At 48.5% G+C, this 21,903-nt stretch overlaps 1 protein-coding gene and 1 long non-coding RNA gene across 2 annotated transcripts in view; one reads left to right on the forward strand and one right to left on the reverse strand.

Annotated features, from left to right (window-relative positions):
• The window catches only part of PEAK1 (pseudopodium enriched atypical kinase 1), a 108,520-nt gene extending 104,223 nt beyond the window's left edge, over positions 1 to 4,297 (forward strand). The window contains exon 5 of the mRNA XM_060154720.1: positions 1,630 to 4,297. Within this exon, the coding sequence (XP_060010703.1) occupies positions 1,630 to 2,790 (1,161 nt within the window). The 3' untranslated portion in view covers positions 2,791 to 4,297. The remainder of the gene's footprint in view (positions 1 to 1,629) is intronic.
• A 10,250-nt stretch (positions 4,298 to 14,547) lies between these two features.
• On the reverse strand, positions 14,548 to 21,172 carry LOC132523484 (uncharacterized). The gene is made up of 3 exons (XR_009541535.1): positions 21,010 to 21,172; positions 16,539 to 16,611; positions 14,548 to 15,724 (listed from the first exon to the last, which is right to left on the reverse strand). It is a non-coding gene; the product is annotated as an uncharacterized LOC132523484 (long non-coding RNA).
• Between the last annotated feature and the right edge of the window lie 731 nt (positions 21,173 to 21,903).

Below are 21,903 nucleotides of genomic sequence, written 5' to 3' on the forward strand. Positions count from 1 at the left end.
TATACTGCATGTGCTGAGACTTTGAGAGCTTTCCAAAGATAATACTTTCCGAAAGATACATGTTTGAACTTGAACTCAGTCTGGGGATATCTCTGTTTTAAGACCAGAAGTTTGCTTAAAGAAGAGATGCTTACTGTGCCCTCAAACTTATGAGGTAGGTGGTAGAAGACTTGAAGAAACTTGTTTTCAGACCTCTGTGTGTATGTGCACACATGTGTGCATGCATGTGTGTGTGTTGCACTGAATCACTCATGTCAAGTCTCTAACTGTAATAAATATGTATAAATACAGTAAATGAGAGAGGGATGTTCCTCTCTCTTGAGACTCCTTTGCCTTTGGTCCTTTTTTTTTTTAATATCTATTTGAATGGAAATCAGAGCATGCTGCTTCTCCGAACTGAGAACCTATCAGCGTCCTCCTAAGATGTACATTTTTCTTTTTAAATAGAAATGACTAGAAAAGCTTTTTAAAATTTGCATTTCTGTGTTACTGCAATAAACGGGCAAATGTAAACACTACAGAGCACCTGTTGCTGGGAGGCTTTGGTGTTTGTGAGATGCGGCAGTGTGCTCCTGCTGGGGAGGAAGAGTGGCAAGTGTGTACCTGGTTCCCAGGGTCGTGGAGGATCTGTCTGGACTAGACTATTATGATCTATGAACTGGTGTTGGAGACTCAGCCTTCCGTTGTCAACTTCTCATATCATATCATGAGGAGAATCCCTTTAGGGGTGATTTTATTTACTCTTTGCTTTTCTAACCCTTTAAGACCAGAAATACAATAGTTGTTTTAGTATGTAGAACTCTTGGCTAATGTTTTTGATCAAGCAACTCTTCCTTGATCCGTAAGCACTTAAGGTCTTTTTGAGAGGCCTTATTGCTTGAATATTAGGCCTTCAGTGAGGCCTGTTAAGAGAAAGTGTAAAACTCAGACTCCTGCCATTGAAATGTTGGTCTTGCTCTGACTAGTGGAGACCAACGATTCTCTCACTCTTTCATCTCTACCCTGCCAGTGAACCATGAGTGCCTGAGTTGTGGCCATCACCATGACATTCGTTAAAAAGTTAGGAAAACCCACAGTTTACCTGGGCAATTGTATGTCACTCTCCTGACCGGTGATATAATAAGGTATTCTGGCCCACTTTATGAGCCATTTATTGAGCTGCTGTATAAGTCTAGGCTGTAAACCTCCACAGAAGGCGGGTGGAAAATGACTTTTTGTTGTTCAGTTTTCTAGATGAGGGGCAAGGTACAGTGGAAAGAGGAAGCTTTGGTGTTAGACAGACTTAGGTTTGCAAACTGGTGACCCTGGGGTTTTTTTGTTTTGCTTTGTTTTGGTTTTGGTTTGTTTCTTTAATTCTTAGGTCCTCCGCCTACTTTGAAGAGTTAGTGTAAGGACTAGAGATAATACACATGAAGTTAAGCATGTAGACACTGTTGCTGTCACTCAGCACAGGATTGCCAAGACCCTTTCTGAAGACTCAGCTCTAACGCTGTGTCTTCACTGCAACGCTGTTGCCTTTGCCACTCCAGACTCCCACCAGTCACCCTCCAGGTAACACTTCTTTACACATCATAAGCCTTATTATGAAAGTGTGCATTTTAAATTGTGTTCTTTGCTTTCTTCTTACAGATCTGTAAGAGCAAAGCTAAAGAATCGCAGCAGTATTATCACAGCTTGGCTGTCCGGCAGAGTCTGGCTGTCCATTTTAACATCCAGCAGGACTGTGGTCACTTCCTTGCTGAAGTTCCTAAACGTCTGCTTCCCTGGGAGGACCCTGATGCCCCGGAAGAGGAAGAGGATGAAATGGAAGCGACGGAAGAGGTGAAAGGAGGAACTGATGGAAAAAGCCCAGAGCCCAGCTCTGAAGCAGAGTCATCCCACAAAGAAAGCCAGGCAGTCGTTAGCAGGAAGCAGAGAAGCCACGTCGTGGTCATCACCAGAGAGGTTCCCTGTCTCACCGTGGCCGACTTCGTGCGAGACTCTCTAGCGCAGCATGGGAAAAGCCCTGACGTGTATGAGAGGCAAGTGTGTCTGCTGCTCTTACAGCTGTGCTCCGGCCTGGAGCACCTCAAACCCTACCACGTCACTCACTGCGATCTGCGTCTGGAGAACCTGCTGCTTGTCCACTACCAGCCCGGGGGACCCGCCCAGGGCCTTGGGCCTGCGGAGCCCAGCCCCACCTCTTCTTGTCCCACGAGGCTCATAGTAAGCAATTTCTCTCAAGCCAAGCAGAAGAGCCATCTGGTAGACCCTGAGATCCTCCGGGACCAGTCCCGCCTCGCCCCAGAGATCATCACAGCCACCCAGTATAAAAAGTGTGATGAGTTCCAGACAGGCATCCTCATATACGAGATGCTGCACCTGCCCAACCCCTTCGATGAGAACCCAGAGCTGAAGGAGAAGGAATACACTCGAGCAGACCTGCCTCGCATCCCACTCCGCTCCCCCTATTCCCGGGGCCTGCAGCAGCTGGCCAGCTGCCTCCTGAACCCCAACCCTTCTGAGCGACTCCTCATTTCAGGCGCCAAAGGCATCCTCCAGTGTCTGCTCTGGGGCCCCCGGGAAGGCCTCTTCCAGACTTTCACTGCCTCCCCCAGCCCAGTGCAGAGGAATGCCCTGCTCCAAAACTGGCTAGACATCAAGCGAACACTGCTCATGATCAAGTTTGCTGAGAAGTCCCTGGACAGGGAAGGTGGCGTCAGCCTGGAGGACTGGCTTTGTGCTCAGTATTTGGCTTTTGCTACTCCAGACTCCCTCAGCTGCGTCGTGAAAATCCTGCAGCCCCGTTAACGTGTCCCAGTTGCTGCTCTTACTTCATTGTCGCCTTCTTCAAGTGGCTCACATACTTCCCCTTCCTAGTACTCACACAGAATTCAAGGAAAGGGGAGAGACGAGCCTTCCATCCCCATCCATGAACAGATGAGTCCACTCTGAAAGGTTGTCCTCAGCTCTAAATCCAGTGAGACGCTGAGTCCCTCTTAATTTCACAGAAAGTCAGCCGCACAAACACGCAGCTGCCTTCCATGGGAATGCCTTCCGCCCTAACTGTCCCCCAGATGCAGGGGAAGTGAAGACATGTCCTTGAAGGGACAGCTCCTCTGGTTTGAACTCAGTGAGCTGGGTCCAGTTCCTCCATAATTCTGAATAGCCCCTGTCTTTTTAACACCGTGTATTTATTCTCACTAGCAATAGACGGATTTAACCAGTCCTTACCACCATCCACTAAGCTCTCACAACAGACTTTCTTCCTTTAAAGGATCAATAACTGACTCTCTTACCAGGCGGAACTGCCATCCTTAGCATCAGCCCAGTTTTGGTTCCGGGGACTGTATCCTTTGTTCCAGGAGGAGTAGAAGGACGAGGAGAGATCCCACCCTCTGGGTCATGAACCCATTTTCATTTCTATTATCGATAAGTGTGTGCACTGCATGGAGGGCGGCCCTAACTGTCTCCCCTCTGCTGCCACTGCCTGATTCTCCTTCACCTCTACTCTCTCCCCACTTGCCAATGAAGTTTGGGTTTATCGGCCACTTGTGGCCCATTACAGAGCTGACCCAAGGTGGTGTCACCAGTGCCTCAGCAGGGTGGAGTGCAGTTCAGATCTTATAAATAGCTGGCAGGACACAAGGAGATGATTTTCCTGCATGTGCAATTCTCTAGGGGACATCAGGGGGACAGAGTTTAAAGTACTGTTCTTTGATTACTGTCAGAGCTGTCAACGTTGGCAGCCAGGGCTGCCGGTGCCCAGATCACAGTTTTCCCTCGAGCAGTAATTGGCCAGCTTCCTTCTGTCAGTAGCCAGCGTTAACTAGTCTACCAAATGCTGTAGACAACAGCCCTGCACGAAACGGCTGTCAGTGGACCTGTAACGTCTCCTTAGAGGGCATGGCGTGGCTGGCTGTTAGGACGGCCAGAAGGCAGGGGAAGGGGAGAAGGCCGCTGATGAGACTGCTGACCTCCTCCCCAGAATGCCGGCCTTTTCTAGAGAGACTGCCTCCCAGTGCACAGGCACATTGCTCCTTGTGACCCTCTGAAATGGCTCTGGAGGACAGCTCCCAGGGAACTTGGATTGCTGAGGTGGGTGGCTGAGAGCTGTTCACCGCACGTGGGGTCTGTGCTCCTCCTCTATGGATATATGTGCAATTTTGGTATGTATTTTTTTTTAGCTGTATATACAATGTTTATGTTGCGACTTCACCTGAAGCAATATCTCCAGAAACCCTCCCCTTCTTCCCTTGGCACATATTTGAGCTGAGTGACGAGTGTTCCTTCCACCGGGGTGTGTGCGTGTGTGTGTGTGTGTGTGTGTGTGTGTGTGTATGTGTGTGTGTTTTATTCAAAACTGTGAGTATCTGTTCTGTTTACTTCAACCTTGAAATCCCAAGAGTCACTCAGACAGTGTGAGAGTGTGTACACGTATGTACCCCTGTGTGTGCACATGCACGCTGGAAGTAGAGGCCAGGCCTCTGGGGGAGCAACCTGTGGCAGGGTTGATAGACGCGTTCTCTGCACTGGTTGGTGAGACAGCCCTGGGCCCCTCATCTACCGGTGCAGAATTTGTTAAAGCCAAGCCTGATTGTGCAGTATTACTTAGATAGCACGTTAGTGGCCTTTTGGTAATTTCTAAACTTTTAACATTATTAACAACCTTTCATGTGATTCACCTATATCAAAGAGGATCAAGAAAGGAGAAGAATGTATTTTATTGTGCTCTTTTTTGTTTCTTTTTCTTTTTTTTTTTTTAGAGAATGGGACATGTGAGGCTCCCTATGGAACATGTGCCTGTCCTCCTGGCCAGCAGTACAGGACTTCCAGGGAAGAGAGCTGGTTGGCCCACAAAGAGTCTTGTCTCCTCTGGCCAGAGTACAAGGCTCTGCCCCTAGGAATGGCCACAAGGTGGGCATGCCGCTGCAGGCCAGCAGTCCACTCTCTCTCTCGGTGTCCTGTGACATGACCACACCTTGCCTAGCAGGCTGGTGTTCGGTTCACCTTAGCATAGCCCACGTGCACATAACTCCCTGCCCAATTATACACTGAAGTGGCAGTGCACAGACCACTGACCCTGTCAGCCAGCACGTTCCCTTAGCAGCCCCCCTCCGTGGTTTGCATATTGAGACACTTTCTCAATGTCACTCTCGTGGTGCCTTGCCCATGTAAATTTGAATGTTGACTATTTAATGAGGTTTCATATTTAATGAAGAATGTTTCCTGGTCCCTCTATTTGTTCTCTAGGTATCCTCCCTCCCCCACCACACACACTTTTTTTCTCTGTTTCTGTTTTGCCTTGGACCCAGTCTTCTTCATTTTAACTCTATAGTATTATAATCATGGACACCCTCCACTACCGTTATCTCATAGCACTGGCAAACCGAGCACCTCTTCACATCAGATGTGTTTAGTACTGTTTTCATATTCAGATTTGTTAAGGGCAAAAGAGTAATGCCAACTAGTCAGAGAAGGGACTCAGGCTTCCCTGAGACAGGTGGCTAGATTAACAGCTCTCTGAGTGAGGGCCAAGGAATGTAAGGTGGGGAGGGAAGAAGGTGTTACAGGTTAGAGCAGAATAGGCAAAATAACCCTATTTCTAGGCAAGAAGTATTTACATCAGGTGGTCCTCCAAATATTTTTCCAAGTATGATGAAATTCAGTCAATCTCATATTATCACAAATATTTTACATTTCCATTTTAATTGTAGTAGGAACTTCGAATACATTCATCAACTGGAAAGAAATCCTGCCCTCAGACACATACATACATATTTATATATATATATATATATATATATATATATATATATGAGTTTTGGATTGTGACTAGTATAGCACTTTGTTTTCTCAAGTAATGTCAAGTTATTGTCTTCAATACTGATTGGATTTTTTCTCTTCTATTGAAATTTATACTATAGATTCTTCCATTTATATTGAGAATTTGAACAATTAAGCCGCTATTGGAACTTTTCCTTAAGCCACATGAGCAAGAATAATCTCTCGTACACATTTGGGTACTAGAGAAACAGGACAATGGCTGGAGTAGCCAAGACCAAGACTGAATGTACAGCAGAGTGCCTTGTTAGCATGATAACCTCGTCTGGGAAGGAAGGGAATTAGATGTTCCACAGGAAGGACGGGGCTGTGAGAGGGCTGTTTTGCTAGCCTGAGGAGAGCCCCTTTGGTGTACTAGTGTGATGCCCAGAAGCTAATTCATCAAGAATAACAGCAGGATGGGGAAAAGAGCAGTTGCAACATGTGGAATCAACAACAAAAGAATCGGGAAGGACGTCCACCAACCCCTAGGCTAAGTCTGAATTGGAAGCCAGGAATATGGCAGTGGGTTTCAAGTTTTGCCCTCGGAAGATAAACCGGGTGAGATATATGGGGGGGGGCACAAGCACCCACACTCCCTAGCCTACTGATGTTGAGGGGCTAAAAGTAAAACCTATTTGTTAGGATTTCAAGACTCTGAGTAACCTTTCATTGTCAGTGGGGGATAGTTGTGCTTCCAAACTCAGAATAAGTTTGTGAACTTAGAGAACTCTAAACCAAGAGATCTGAACCTCTAGAAATATTAATGATATTTCTGGGAGTTAAACTACCTAAAATTGTATTTTAAAGTTTCCAGCATTGTAAAATTTCCATGAAAGATCTTTGGGGCCTACTAAATGGTAGGGCGTAGAAGGATTGCACTCAGCTTCCCAAATTTGAATTAAGAATACTTTGGTGCTGGGAAGTAACCTGACTTGGTTTTGCTGATAACCTGCAACTAGGATTTTTCCCTAGATGTTACCAGCAGTGATCTGAAAAAAATACAGGCTAGTTCCAGAAATTGGGATGGACTTCTTATTCTGCACTATATTCCAGATGATTCTAGATGTATAAATGAAGTATGAGCATACTTTGGGGTGGGGGGAAGGAACTTGACTCCCTGGGTCAACTCTGACATGTTTTTTATTCCCCTCACTAGTTGATAAGGATTAAAGATTCTGGTTCAGCCTAATGAGTAAACAGGATGGCTGCCCACGAAACCGGGTTATTAGTTTTACCTCATTGAAGCTCATGTTCTCAAAGGCCCTAAGTGCTGTGCTGAGACGAATCCAAGTGCTGCTCTTGCTGAAGTGCGCACTGCAGCCCAGCTGTCCACGCTGATGGCAGCGCTGAAAGTGGGGATTCCGTTGGACCAAAAATGATGCCATAAGGGAAGCCACAAGAGGTGCAGTGCAAGATCCTAGGTAGAGATTATGCCAAAGAAATCAAGCCTTTTTGTCCTGATGCTTCTTAGGTGATGAGGTTGAGTTATGACAGATGCCATGGGAGGAGAATTCACATACATTCCACATCCAGGTATTCAGCTGATAAAATAATGCATCCTCAAATAAGCACCTATTTTTTTAAAACAAGTCCATTTTGTGTATTAGGAAAAACAAGATGATGATGATGAAGAAAACCTTGCGCAGATTATAAAGTTCCCCAGTATTTAAGGAGAAGGAACTGTTTCCTCTCTCGTTGACATGGTTGTGACTACTGCCCAAACTTCAGCTTGGGAACATCATATCCACGTAATACTGAGAGCTGAGGAATTTTTTAAAACAGATATGGTAGTTTCCATAGGTTTGTTTAAAGAACTCTTGGGAAATTTCTTAACAAATTGTAATATTTTTTTATAAACCTTCCTACTGAGGTGTTTATCACTCACCATCACCACCATTTAATATTTATAAGTGCCCAGAATGTACAAGGTGCTATATAGCTGTTAAACACCCCCCTCTCTGCAGCTGTTTGAAATTAGAGTAGGTTTTTGCGTCAGCCACTGCTAGAAGCTTTCCCCACCTGGGCTGGCGGCAGGGGCTTGCATCCGGACGTCCCATCGCATGTTTCCCACTCCAGAGAGCCTCCGCGTTTATTCCAGCTTCTCACCTTTACCCATCCATTTGCCTCCATGTTTGTTGTTGTTTTTTTTTTAATCCAGAAAGTTTCAGGGAATCCAAAGAGGTCGGACATTTTCTAACCTAGCAGAAGTACAGAGTCATATATTTTGCTACAAATATTATATTATGGAAAATCCACTTTGCCCGTGTAGTGTGTGGAAAGTATGTGTGTGTCCGCACTCATGATAACTTGAATGTTGAACCAGTCCTATGGCTTCAGGGTAGTGTTTTTGAAAGATAAACCACACTGCTTCAGGAAACTTGCTCCAAATACTACTTGGTTATCCCTTCCCTTAGCAGATGTGTGAACACACTGGGATGGGATTTTTCTGTTGATGATATGCCGGGCATTTTGGCGTGAGATGAGGGCAGAAGCCAGATGTTGTCCTTCTCAGTGATTTGAATCATGGCAGCCCTCATTCCACTCTCTCTTTCATTCCCCATGGCTCTGCCCATGCTCTCTTTTTGAAAATCTTATTTCTTTTGCTCTTTCCTGGAGCTTCACCTCTACTTAACATGTTTTGGAGTTGCATAAACCTACCAATGAAAGGTCCCCTCTGTCACCAGGTGGCGCCGCCCTTTGGTTTGCTGTGGTACTTTGCTGTGTTCTCTGTGGCATCATGTTACTGTGTAAATAAATTCATTTTCATATACACTAAAAACCAGACGAGCGCTTGTCCTTTCAGCAGCTCTCCCACACTGATGTGCTGCGGGGGAGGGGGAGTTTGGTTGCAGACATGGTTACATCTTAAATCCCAGGATGCATGCCCTCTTGAATGCTCCTCCCTGCTGACCTGGACTATATTTCGATTCGTTCCCTCCCTAAACTGAGAAAACTAGGCATGGAAGGGAACGAGAAGGCCTTCAGCTTTCCCCCAGAGCTCAGAGGGCTGCGGGTTTGCTGTGTGAGATCGCCCCCTGGTGACCAGTCACCATATAGACTTCCTGGGTTTGTACTATTACGCGTTTGAGAGGTTTGGTTAGCAGGCTGAGGCTGAGCCTCTGAGTGGCCATCTCAGAGCTCTGCAGACAATATGAGCAAGGCAGGGCCTTGTACAATGTCATCTGCTACAGAATCCACATCGTTTGCCTGTTCCTAAAGGTACACGGTCACACACAGTGTCCTCACAAAGGCAGACAAGCCAATGTGTAGACACTTCAGGAGCCGGGAGAGGAGGCCACCGGGTTCAGGCAGGACGAGTCGGCAGTGGGCAGTGGCAGTGACAGCTGGCGCGTTATTGGAGTAGAATGAGTGAAAGTGCAAACATGAGCTCTAAACCCCGGACAGTGGGCACTGTCTCCAGCCCAGTGTTTCTGCTTCTCTCCACTCTGGAATTTTCAGACATGGTATTTAAGGGATATTCCAGAAAACCGATTGCCATACTCAAGTTTTATGTTGCTGAGGAGGCAACACCCATATTGATGTGGGCCTCAAAGCTCTCTCTGTTGCCTGGGCCTAGGAGGAAGGGTCAGCAAAAAAACTGAGAGACGACCCCCAGGGACACGGGCTCTGCTTGCTGGAGAGGAGCCGGGGAGCTAGCCTTCCTCGTTGTGAGCACAGCACACTGGCTTCTGGAGGAAGAGAACCAAAGACAAAGACAGACAGCTGGAGCTGTTCCAGGGATGGAGCACACTAGGCTTGGGTTGCTGTCTAATGCTCTGCTGGTGAGTGGCCAACCGGGGCCCCTGAAAAGATACAAGCTTGGATGGTGGGACCAGTTCAGGGCTGCCCAAGCCTGACTCCAAGTGAGGTGGAGCACGGTCATCAATGGGATCACTTTGTCCTTTGGTATAGCTGGAGACAGATCCTATTTCCCCTCCATCACCTTGCACAGCATGGGATCCATTCCTAGGAATTCCGTTAGTGGGCCCTCAGGAAGACCACTCTTCCCTTTTGATTCTGGGTTGTCCAGAGGTGATGGGCCACTGACATTTGAGTAGGGCCTTTGGCTTCCTACATGCCTGAGAACTGGCTTCTTTCAACGCAGGCCACAAAGAATCTTGAGTTCTTTCCTACCTGGAATTAACTGGTACGAGAAGCTCTCTGGCTGCCTGGCACTGAGTGTACACCCTCTGCTCCGGGAGCTCTTGCTGCTTTCCAAGGCCTAGCAAATTATACTTCCTTTTAAGTGAGCCTGTGCTCTACAAGGGAAAGAACTTCATTAGTGCCTCAGGAGCCAAGAACTGCAGTTGGCGGATCACAGGTTGCCAGTTAGAGCAGGTCGAGGTAATTAACAGCTGAAACTTAAAAATTGGATTCCATACGGGGGTGGGGGTGGGGGTGGTGAGTAGGGAGTTGGCTGCTAAGGTCCGGTTCTCTCAAACTTGCAGACCTCTGAGTGGAAACAGGCTGCCTGGGTAGAACCCCCGATCTCCTGGAGATAACATAACTCTCTGCACACACATATCCCAACCAACTATTCCCTTACCCGCTGGAAGGTACATGGAAGCAACCAAAAGCCTGAGCCTTACTGGTCACCAGTCCCAGTTTGAGAATCCAAGCAGGGCTACTGGGTGCTGGGGAATGTGCTCGGTGAGGGGGACCCGGGGGCCCCAGGAGTAGAGGGGCTCCGAATCTCTGTCGGGGGACAGAGCTGTCAGCTCTCTGAGTCCATCACCTCCACCACCCATCAGTCAGCAGCCTACACCTGGGCTGGAGTCTTGGAACCAGGGATCGGAGGTCAGGCAGCGTGAAAACCTGCAAGGCCGTGGCTCCTTATCAGCTCTTCCTCTCCCCACAAGCGCCTTTCCTCCCTGCGCCTCCCTCCACCACACACCCAGGGCACATCCGAAAACACCCTAACCCTGCTGCCACGGCCATCCCAGGCCAGGCCACTCAGGCCCCTCCCCGATGCTGAGGACAGAGCCCCACTGTGGGTGTCAGGCTCTGCAGGCCTCTTTCCCTCAGGCTCTGAGTGGCTCAGTGTCCCCCACTGACTTACCTCTGCCTCCTGACCCTGGGCCTCCTGCAGGTCAGGGCAGCCAGCCTTTCCCCCACGCTCTGTGGCCTGGGTGCTGCTCAGAGAGGCCCTGGGCTGCCGCCGGTGGGAGCGTCAACACTACCAAAGGTGAGAGTGTGCTTCATCCCCACAGCCTTCCAAGGAGATGGCTCCATTCTGCCCATTTTCACTCAACTAATCAGACTCAGGGTATGAATCCAGATCTGTGTGCCTTCTTGTCAGTGCTGTTTCCTCGGAGCGCAAAGGAGAGCAAGGGAGAGCTTCTTAGGGTTGAACTAGCTTCATTTTATCTTCACGACAACCCTATGAGGTAGGTTCTAGAATTATCCCCATTTTACCCATGAGAAGACAAGCCAGAGAGGTTTTGTTTGCCCCAAGTCCCTAGTGAGGGAACTAGCATTTGTCCTCAAGACGGTCCGGCTCCTCCTCCCAGCTTCCCAGAGCTCATGGCCTTCCTCCCTCACCCCCTGCTGTTGCCCCAGAATAATCAGTGGCTCCCTGGTGCCCAGAGAAGACAACCCAATTGCAGAGCCCGAGTCCTGCCACCCGGTCATGCTTACTGCTGACCAGACCCCCAGGCCCTGCTTCGGCTGGCCTCCTTGCTGCTCGTCAAACACACCTGGAGATTTCCCTGCCCACAGGGTTCTTGTCCTTTTTCCTCCCCATTCTTCAGGGCCCCATTCAGCCAAGAAGCTGTTGGGGTGACTCCAGCTGGAAGGGTTCCCTCAGCTATCTGCAGTCGCCAACTTGCACCTCAGACTCAGCTCTCGGCCTGGTGTGTGTCCTGCCTCCTGCCTCCGCTCTCTCCTCCCATCTGTCTCCTCAAGAGTCTGAGCGAGACTCGCAGGAGAGGGGCAGGGGCAGAACTGCGGCCCACGGGTCCTGGGCCGGGCTTCCCCACTGCCCATCCTCACTCCAGCCCTCTGACCCCCATTCTACACATGAGGAGATTGAAACTCAGAGTGAGTAAGAAACTTGTCCAAATAAAGACGCAGACGTAGAGAATGGACTTGAGGACACAGGGAGGGGGGGAAGGGGAAGCTGGGACGAAGTGAGAGAGTGGCATGGACATATATACACTATCAAGTGTAAAATAGCTAGCTAGTGGGAAGCAGCTGCCTAGCACAGGGAGATCAGCTCGGTGCTCTGTGACCACCTAGCGGGGTGGGATAGGGAGGGTGGGAGGGAGACGCAAGAGGGAGGAGATATAGGGATGTATGTATATGTATGGCTGATTCACTTTGTTATACAGCAGAAACTAACACACCACTGTAAAGCAATTATACTCCAATAAAGATGTTAAAAAAAAAAGAAAGAAAAACTTGTCCAAGGCTGCACAGCTGGTAAGTAGTAGGGCTGAGATTCAAGCCCGGCCTGGCTCACTCAGAAGCCAGTTCTCTTCCCCACCACGTCACAAGTCTGCTAGCCTGTTTCTATGCCAATGTATAACTGGGTCCTAGGGTCATTCACTCCAACCGTGACAGACTGGGGCAGCCTAGGAAGGCTTCCTGAAGCAAGCAGAGTGGGGATGGGGAAGGGGGCAAATCCAGAAAGGGCCTGCCAGGCTGAGCAGTCAGATCCTGGCTCCTTCTGTAAGGAGCTGGCCAGGAACGGGGTGTCTGCTGAGGAGAGGGAGGTACTGGCCGCCTGTGGAAACTTCCCACTCAAGATGCCCCAGAGCGGACTTGCCTCCCCCCACCCCAACTCTGCAGGTGGAGAGGGGCAAAGTTTGCCAAGCAAGTAAACCCCAGTTTCACCCACCCAGCAGGTGCCTACCATGGGGGCCTCCTAGGACTGCTTCTGGGACAAAAAAAGGCAACTGAGTGACCATCAGCCACCATAGAGGTAACTGGCCACTTTGGCAACTTTCTTTTCCTGTGTGTAGGGGTGGGGATGGGAAGCAAAGGGGTGGACGGGAATCTACCTTCCATTCCTCCACCCTCTCCATTCCCCCCATGCCGTGGTGATCTAGATGGTAAAGTGCTCAACCCCTTGCCCCATTTTTGTGCAAATATACACAAAACATACACATACACCTGTACGATGTGTACAATAGTCTTCAAATTGCTTTCCTCACTTAACTCACTTAAGGGCTGACCCAATAGACATCACGATCATGGCACTTTTCAAAAGACAGCTTCTCTCACTAAAAATGACAGTATTATATAACATATGTAAATTTATTCTTCTTATCATTTCTGCTTCTCTGAGCATCTAGTCACATTCTTGTAGGGATGGGTAAACAAAGAAATACGAGCAACTACAAAACTCTCCCAAGAATTATAATGGATGATGCGCAGATAGAGAGATGAGCCCCCAGGTTGGGTAGAAAGACCATGTATCTCCTCAAATATTTCAATGAAATTTGAATCTTAAACCTCAGTGGGTTGTTGTTGCTGTTTTGACCTTTACAGAATGGTTCTCAGAGGCACTTGGAAGAATGAATAGGTGAAAGAAACCCAGGAATTATTGAAATTGAGAGGCTATTTAAGTATATGAAAAAGCTATGATCAATAAAACAGTGTGATACAGATACAAGAAAAAAAGGTCAGTGTAATGGAATAGGTAACTTAAAAACAAAGCTTATTATCTACAAAAATGCAATATAGGATCAGTAAGATATTACCATATGGAAGGGAAAGAAAGTCTTATCCAATAAGATGTGCTGGTACAATCAGTTAGCTATTTGGAAAATAATCTGCACTCTGTAAACTCAAATAAATCCAAGAAGATCAAACAAGGAGCTACATGGCACAAAGGAAAGAAAAAAGAAAAGAAACCCTAAGAACTAGGAAGAAAGCTAAGTCAATACCTGTTTTATCTGCTGTTGATAAAGGATTTTCTAACTTATAAAGCAACAGAAGGCACCTGAAAGGAAAAGATCAATAGGTTTGACTACATAAAGATGATAAACCTTCGTCCACTGAAAACATTAGAAACAAAATTGAAAAGTAAATAACCAGCCAGGAAAACCATTTCAACAAATATAATGGACATAGGGTTAAAATCCTGTTGTAAAAAGCTTATACACATCATTAAGAACATAAAATGCCAATAGAGAGATGAGAACAGACAAGTCATAGAAGAATCCAAACGCTTAAACTTTCTAGAAATAAGAGAAATGAAAAACTAAGAGGGCATACCTAAAAACCATTTTCATAGCTTTTTCTGATTATAAAAGTGATGTCTGTTTACAGTAGAAAATCGAAAATAAAGTTGACCCACCAGAAGCTGGTCACCATCCAGAAGTGACCATCACTAACATTTGCTATATATCCCGCAAGTGTTGTTTCCTCCGCCTTTTTCTTTTTTAGTTAGGATCCTGTTGTTGGCCTCCCATTTTCTGCCTATCAAGTTAACAGAGCTCTTTTTAAAGCGTATACTCAATGCTGGTGACTGTATAAAGTTCAGACAATGTAGGTGCAATTGAACTGGATGAGAAGGGGCTTAATTCACACTGTCCTTCTTCTGAGGCCACAGCTGAGCAGGGGTGTTGGGCAAGGTGTGACGCCAGGAGACAGGGTGGATGTAGAGATTTCAGTCTCCAAGATCAGAGCACCAGAGTCTCCAGGGGGCTTTTCAACAGGACAGACTCTGGGGCCCCACCCAAGTCCAATGACAGAGGCCTCCCTCCGTCCCCACCCCCACCCCCGCCGAGTCCCACAGTTATTCTGAGCTTGCTGGGGGCCTCTCTGCCCTGAGTCTGGCTGCCCGGGTTTGGATCCAGGGTTCGCCTCTAACTAACCGTGGTCCTCAGGCACACTTTGAGCCTCGGTTTCAATGGAGAGTTCTAACTTGCAGGGTTGTTGTGAGGATTAAAGGACGTAGTCCAACAAATGTGTTTAGCCCTCTGCCTGGCAATAGTACGTGCTCAGATATTGTTAGCTCCGAAGGATGAGCTCCAAGTATTTGCTTTCTGTTTTTATAACTAAGGACCCACCAAGGGATTTTTGCTGAACAAAGGCACTATGAATTCAAATCTCTGCCTCGTGAGAGTCAGAAAACTGCTTGCAGCTTTCAAATGGCAGTTTCTCCAGCTTTGCAAATATCTCCTGGCTAAGTTTCAGAAAGCCCTGCTAACAGTCCTTTCTCTAAACACCTCCTACCTGCCCAAGGTGACACAGGCAGAAAGGGGCTCAGGCTCCTGAATCCAAGCCTGCCCCTTAATTCCTTACCTTACCCAAGCTTGATCCTATAAGGGGAAGGGGGTACCAGGCACAGTGATGAGCTGGCAGGAGGGAAGGGGTCTGAAGCAGGAAGTGGGGGTGAGGGTGAAGGCAGCTGTGGGCAGCTCCTCTGGCTCTGGGCCTGCCTCTTCACTAGAGGGTTGCTGTCCAGAAGCATCCCCTCTCTCTTGACGAGAGGCTCGGCCAAGCCCTCCCCGGCCCCGCCTGCCCTGTCCTCCCCTTTCCACAGAGCCACATCAGGGCTGTCATTTCAGCTCCCTCATGAATGATACTGGTCCCTGGCATAATAAATGCTCCAGTCGAATGTACTTTATTTTGGGGAAAGTCATTAAACCGCTTTTGTGGAGACATTTTAATTGAATTAGATTATTTTCTGATTGTAATAAATGTTAATTAATTGAGTGGGCCTGGTGTCCTTGCATCTAGCTGGCTTCTCTTGGTTTAATTAGGAGGATAGTGCAGACTTACTTCCTTTTGTCATAAGTCAGAGGTTTAAATTTATCTTTTGTGCTAATAAAGTGATCAGGCGGGTGCAAGGAGCAGATTATTTCTTATGTCTGAAATTCAACAGCCTGCTTCATTCACAAGCCCCTGCTTGGCATGAGCAGGGCATGACCCAGTTCTCTTGTCTTGGCTTAATGAGGTTTATCCATTGCTTGGGGGAAAAGAAAGAAATATTAAGTTCTGCAAACATCCTTGTGTTTCCCAAGAATGCTAGTCACCAGATTCCAGGGGGATGAAGTTGCTGGTTCCCGTGGGCACAGCTGACCAGAGAAGTAGGTGGTCTGCGAGGCATGGAGACCCCCCCCAAACTTTTTGTCCACCCCTAGAGTAGGCAGGCAGACCTGGGAAGTTCCAGAAACTCAGAACAACCCAGAGACACTGGCAGCTTCCTCATTATAGAGATGCTGAAACTGCAGCCCAGAGAGGGAAAGGGCATGACCAAGGCCACACAGTGTGGCCCTGATCTAGTGACATCTATAGCTCATGGAATATTTGACTAATAACAAATTCAGTTTGGGTCAGCTAAAACTGGCATGAGCCAGACCCTGGATTAGGGGTGAGGGTGGAGATAGGTCCAAAGGAGAATGCACAATGGTAACGATTATGTAAACTGGGTGACAACAGAGGGGTCCACACAACATAAAAGGCAGCATAAAAGACCAGGCATATTGCCTCAGACTTGTTGGGGAGGAAGGGTGGTCTGGAAGCCTTCAAGATGAGGCGTGTCAGCACTAGATTTTGAAGGATAAAAGGGAGTTCAGCAGGTGGACAAAATGGGGAGAAGGGCATTCCAGACAGAGGAATGTCTGCAAGTGCAAAGCCAAGTTTATTCTGGCATGTTCCGGCAAACACGTGAGAGTCACAGGAGGCTCTCAGAAGCTCAGATTTGCACTGGAGGAAAATCCCTCTAGCTGCTGCAGTAGAGGAGGGTCCAGAGGGGGAATCTATGAGCAGGGAGAACCTACCTGTAAGGTGAGGGAAGCTGGGAGCCCCTCAGCTCAGCTCATTGCCATAGAGATGGAAGAGCAGCGCTGGGTCCTGAAATATTTAGGAAGTAGAGTCAACGTTTCCTGGCTTGGTCAAGTGTCCCGAGGAAACCCTGGGAGGGAGCAGGTGAGGAGGAAGGGAGGGGTGACACCTTCCCTTTTGGACAAGCTCCTTGGCAACTTGGAGCCAAGTCGTTGAATGGTGGTTGTTCTTCCTCTGAATGGTTCTGCGAGGTGCTAAGACTTGCAATAGCAGCAATAGCTCACCTCTAGCAGCTTTCCTCAGCCAGGTACCATTACATGTGCTTTGCCTGCATGATGCATTCCATCTTCAGTATAACCCTGTGAGGTGGATCCTGTTCTTACCCTATTTCACCAGCGAGAAAGCCTGGGCATGGAGAGGGGCGATGACTTGCCCAAGGTCACTAAGCTTCGCAAGTGGGAGAGCAAGCAGCAGCTCCCCAGGCTGAGCCAGACCTACCCCAAATAAGTGTGCTCCACGTTCAAATAGGGCCTTATTGACTCTTTACCCCAAATTATCCCTAATAGATGACAAGTGTCTAGGTTTTCCTTTGAGGAGTCGAAAGACCTTCCCAGCGCCAAACGTCATCTGCAGAAGCACCAGGGCCGACCTGGGCATCTTGTTTCCTCCCCCATCCATGCCCAGGCCCTTCTTGCTGGTGGGAGGAGTTGAGCCAGGCTGCACTTTCCTCTTGAAGGCCCCACAGTATAGCAAGAAGGGCCTAGGTTCAAACACGCTTCGCCCTGTGTGACCCTGGACAAGTCCCTGTCCTCTCCAAGCCTCAGTGACTCACCACGCCGGCATCAGCCCCTGCCCCCAGGGCTGGCGTGGGGTCCCCAGGGTCCTGGCACATGGTAGTCGATGACTGCTGTGATTATGGCTGCCCCAGCCTTGCTCTTGGCTCCCTTCAGGCTGAGGGGGTCTGAGGACCATCTTCCGAAAGGTGTCCTCACAGAGGCAGCCTCTAACCCCAGAAATTGGACCCCAGGCCTGCCACCTAGGAATCAAGCTCACTGTTAGTGGACCCTCTTTTTAGTAGGTCCCCACCCTTCAGCAAACCCTTTGGTCGGTGCTTTGCCAGGACACCCAGCAGTACACCCCTTCCCCATGCACTCACCACGCTGTCTCTGCCTGTCAGGATTCCATTCAACCTTCAAGGTCTCTATCTGCCTACATCCTCCCCAACCCCATGGGGCCTCTCCCCACCTGCTCTCTGCCCTATTCTGGCCCATCTGCCACTGGGTACTTGTCTGATGCTGGCAAGCTCCCAGCGTGGACCCATGCCTCTAAATCGCCCCCGGGGCCTGTCAGAGCTGTTCCTGTGGAGTGCCAGCTCAGGGTTGTGGATGGATGGAGACGGGATAGAATTTGCCAGGGTGAAATTCTCCTGTCCACCCTCCCCATCACACGCAAACGTGTGCACACACATACGCTGTCTGGCCCACCTTCCCATTTTGTGGCTATGCTGGCCTTCTCTCTAGCTCTGTCCCATCTGGCTCTTGGCCTCTCCCTACTGTGTCGTGCGCCTCATTGGGCTGCTCCAGATGCTTACCTGGTAAGCCCTGGTAAGGAGTCCCACTCCACCCTTCTCACTGGGACATAACCTGACTTTGGGACAGGGCCTGGCCTGAGGCAAGGTGCCACCATACACCACTGTGGCCCTGGAAAAATAAGAGGAACATGACTTGGGAGCTAGTCATCTACAGGCTCCAGGAAACTCCCACAAAATCCGGGGAGAAAGCAAACCTAGATCCTTCCCAGTGAGGCCAGGAAAGGGGGCCCTGAAAGCAAGATTGGGAAGCTTTTCCCTCTCTCTCCCCACTTCCTAGAGAGCAAAGCAGCAGAGTCAGCGGGCTCCCAGTTGATGGCTTTCCTGTCACCCCCCCCTTCACCTGCAGGATAGACCAGCTGTTGGTGTCAGATTAATGACCACAATTAAAAGCAAAATGCCCTTGCTGTGGCCCACTGTCCTCCCACACCTGTGAGTCTGGAGGCTGAGCTCTAAGCCCTGGGAATGGAAGATTTGTAATGAAATCGGACAGGCCTCTTAACCGCTGATGGTATCAGGGCCCAGGGGAGATGCAGACTTATTTCCTAATCTCCCATGGAGCATCTGTCAGGCCCACTGCACAGCAATGTCATTCCCGTGCGTAGCAAGGACCTTTCATGGGGCTGGCTGTCCACTGCCTGCCAGGCCGCCTCCCCGGTCTCTCCTCCAGCCCCTTCTTTTCGCCTGGGCTCAGGCTGAATGGACATTCACACACACACACCCTGGTTCATTCATAAATTACCTGTTCTGCCCCATTTGCATTGACAGAAGAGAAAAATAAGAACATCTCTATAGCAGTGTTCGAAAACGGCAAAAGTACCATTGACAAATTAGTCATTCTGCAGGATTTCTAGAAGCTGAGAAGCAGATGAGAACAAGCAAAATGAGAAGCCCACTGGTGCAGCATAGCCCGTGACCCACTCAGAGAAGTCTGGGGACCAGTTTTTCCACCAGAGCCCTGAGAGCCTCCTGAGTTTGGGCGGCAGGGCTGAGCAAAGGGGTGGGAGGGGGCCTCTGGAGCCGGACCCAGCCCAGCCTTTGTCTCCAGGCTTTGCCGGATTAGGACTGTGTGCTGAGTCAGTGAGGGCTCTGGAAGGCCTGCACAGGACAGAGGGGATAGGACCCCACAACCACCACAGAGGGAAGCATAAGTGGGTCTTGGTAGCAATGGTAGCTCCCACCATGCCAGAAACTTCTCTACTGCTATTGACTATTACAGCCTAATCCCCTTGTGGACACCCTGAGGCCCCACTAGCAGAAGCTGTAGGACTGGGTGGGTGGGGAGCAGGTGGCATGGCCTGGACTCCCCAGAGCAGGGGACAGAGACCTGCCCCTCCCCAGCTCCAGCCTCTTGGTGCAGGCAGCACTCTAAGAGACCTGGGACACTAGGCACAAGGAATCCTGTGGTTCGTGCCCGACACAGCCATTTGCTCCCAGTTCCTACACTTAGGAGGGAACACTTTCTGCCCACACCCCTCCAGCAAGGGTCAGATTAGGCCGGGAAACCCTATGTGCCACACCCCGCTCTTGACATTCATAATATGTCTTAGCTTATCAAAGGTTCCGAGAGATCTTGCAGTCACTTTCATTGTCTAATTGACATTCAGTGCAGTTACCACGTTCAGTGAATTTTGACAAAAGATCACACCCATATAACCCACATTTGTATCAAGATTTTGAACATTTTCATCACCCCAGAAAGTCCCCTCACATCCCTTGCCCATCACCCCTACCCCCACCCCCAAGGCAACTGCTTTATAACGATAGATTAGTTTCGCCTATTCTAAAGCTTCACGTATATGGATTCTTATACAGCATGTGCTCTTCTGTGTCTGGCTTCTTTCACTCAAAATAGTATCTGTACAGTCCACCCATGTTGCTGCATGTGTCTGTGGTTCATTACTTTTAACGGTTGAGGAGTATTCCACTGTAAGATACATATTTATTACAATGTGTTTATCTCTTTTCCTGTTGGTAAATAGCGTTTTCCAGTTTTTGCTTGAACAAAGTTGCTATAAATACTTCTCTGTACTACACTTTTTGTGAACAAGTTTCACCTTTTTCCTGGATAGTTACGCCCAGAAATGGAATTTACAGGTGTATGCAAACTGCCAAACTAGTTTCCAGAGTACCAGTTTACACTCTCCCCCCAGAAACATGTGAGAGTCTCTGTGGCTCCATATCCTCACCATTATTTAGTGTTATTTCTTCAGTAACTTTAAAAAATATTTTGTTTAACTCATCATTTCTCACACTTGCAGAACGACTGAACTTTTGTCTTATGATCTCTTTTAATATCCCACGGAACCAGTGTGCAGCAGAATTCATTTGGAGAATAAGGCTGTAGACCTTCATTCATAAATAGGAGAAATCAAAACATTAGCTAGAGAGATTGGTTCAAGATGGCAGAGTAGTGGGACGTGCTCTCACTCCCTCTTGCGAGAGCACCGGAATCACAACTAACTGCTGAACAATCATCAACAGGAAGACACTGGAACTCACCAAAAAAGATACCCCAAATCCAAAGACAAAGGAGAAGCCACAATGAGACGGTAGGAGGGGTGCAATCACAATAAAATCAAATCCCATAACTGCTGCGTGGGTGACTCACAAACTGGAGAACACTTATACCACAGAATTCCACCCACTAGAGTGAAGGTTCTGAGCCCCACATCAGGCTTCCCAACCTGGGGGTCTGGCAATGGGAAGAGGAATTTCGAGAGAATCAGACTTTGAAGGCTAGTGGGACTGGATTGCAGGACTTTGACAGAGCTGGGGGAAACAGAGACTGCACTCTTGGAGGGCACACACAAAGTAGTGTGCGCGTCGGGACCCAGGGTAAGGAGCAGTGACCCCATAGGAGACTGAACCAGACCTACCTGCTGGTGTTGGAGGGTCTCCCGCAGAGGCAGGGGGTGGCTGTGGCTCACTGTGAGGACAAGGACACTGGCAGCAGAAGTTCTGGGAAGTACTCCTTGGCGTGAGCCCTCCCAGAGTCCGCCATTAGCCCCACCAAAATGCCTGGGTAGGCTCCAGTGTTGGGTCGCCTCAGGCCAAACAACCAACAGGGAGGGAACCCAGCCCCACCCATCAGCAGACAATTGAATTAAAGTTTTACTGAGCTCTGCCCAACAGAGCAACACCCAGCTCTACCCACCACCAGTCCCTCCCATCAGGAAACTTGCACAAACCTCTTAGACAGCCTCATCCACCAGAGGGCAGACAGCAGAAGCAAGAAGAACAACAATCCCGTAGCCTGTGGAACAAAAACCACATTCACAGAAAGACAGACAAGATGAAAAGGCAGAGGGCTATGTACCAGATGAAGGAACAAGATAAAACCCCAGAAAAACAACTAAATGAAGTGGAGATAGGCAACCTTCCAGAAAAAGAATTCAGAATAATGGTAGTGAATATGATCCAGGACGTCGGAAAAAGAATGGAGGCAAAGATCAAGAGATGCAAGAAATGTTTAGCAAAGACCTAGAAGAATTAAAGAACAAACAAACAGAGATGAACAATACAATAACTGAAATGAAAAATACACTAGAAAGAATCAGTAGCAGAATAACTGAGGCAGAAGAACGGATAAGTGACCTGGAAGACAGAATGGTGGAATTCACTGCTGCAAAGCAGAATAAAGAAAAAAGAATGAAAAGAAACGAAGACAGCTTAAGAGACCTCTGGGACAACATTAAACTCAACAACATTCGCATCATAGGGGTCCCAGAAGGAGAAGAGAGAGAGAAAAGACCCGAGAAAATATTTGAAGA

Source organism: Lagenorhynchus albirostris, chromosome 1 (genome assembly GCF_949774975.1).
Source record: "Lagenorhynchus albirostris chromosome 1, mLagAlb1.1, whole genome shotgun sequence".
Classification (NCBI taxonomy): Eukaryota; Metazoa; Chordata; class Mammalia; order Artiodactyla; family Delphinidae; genus Lagenorhynchus; species Lagenorhynchus albirostris.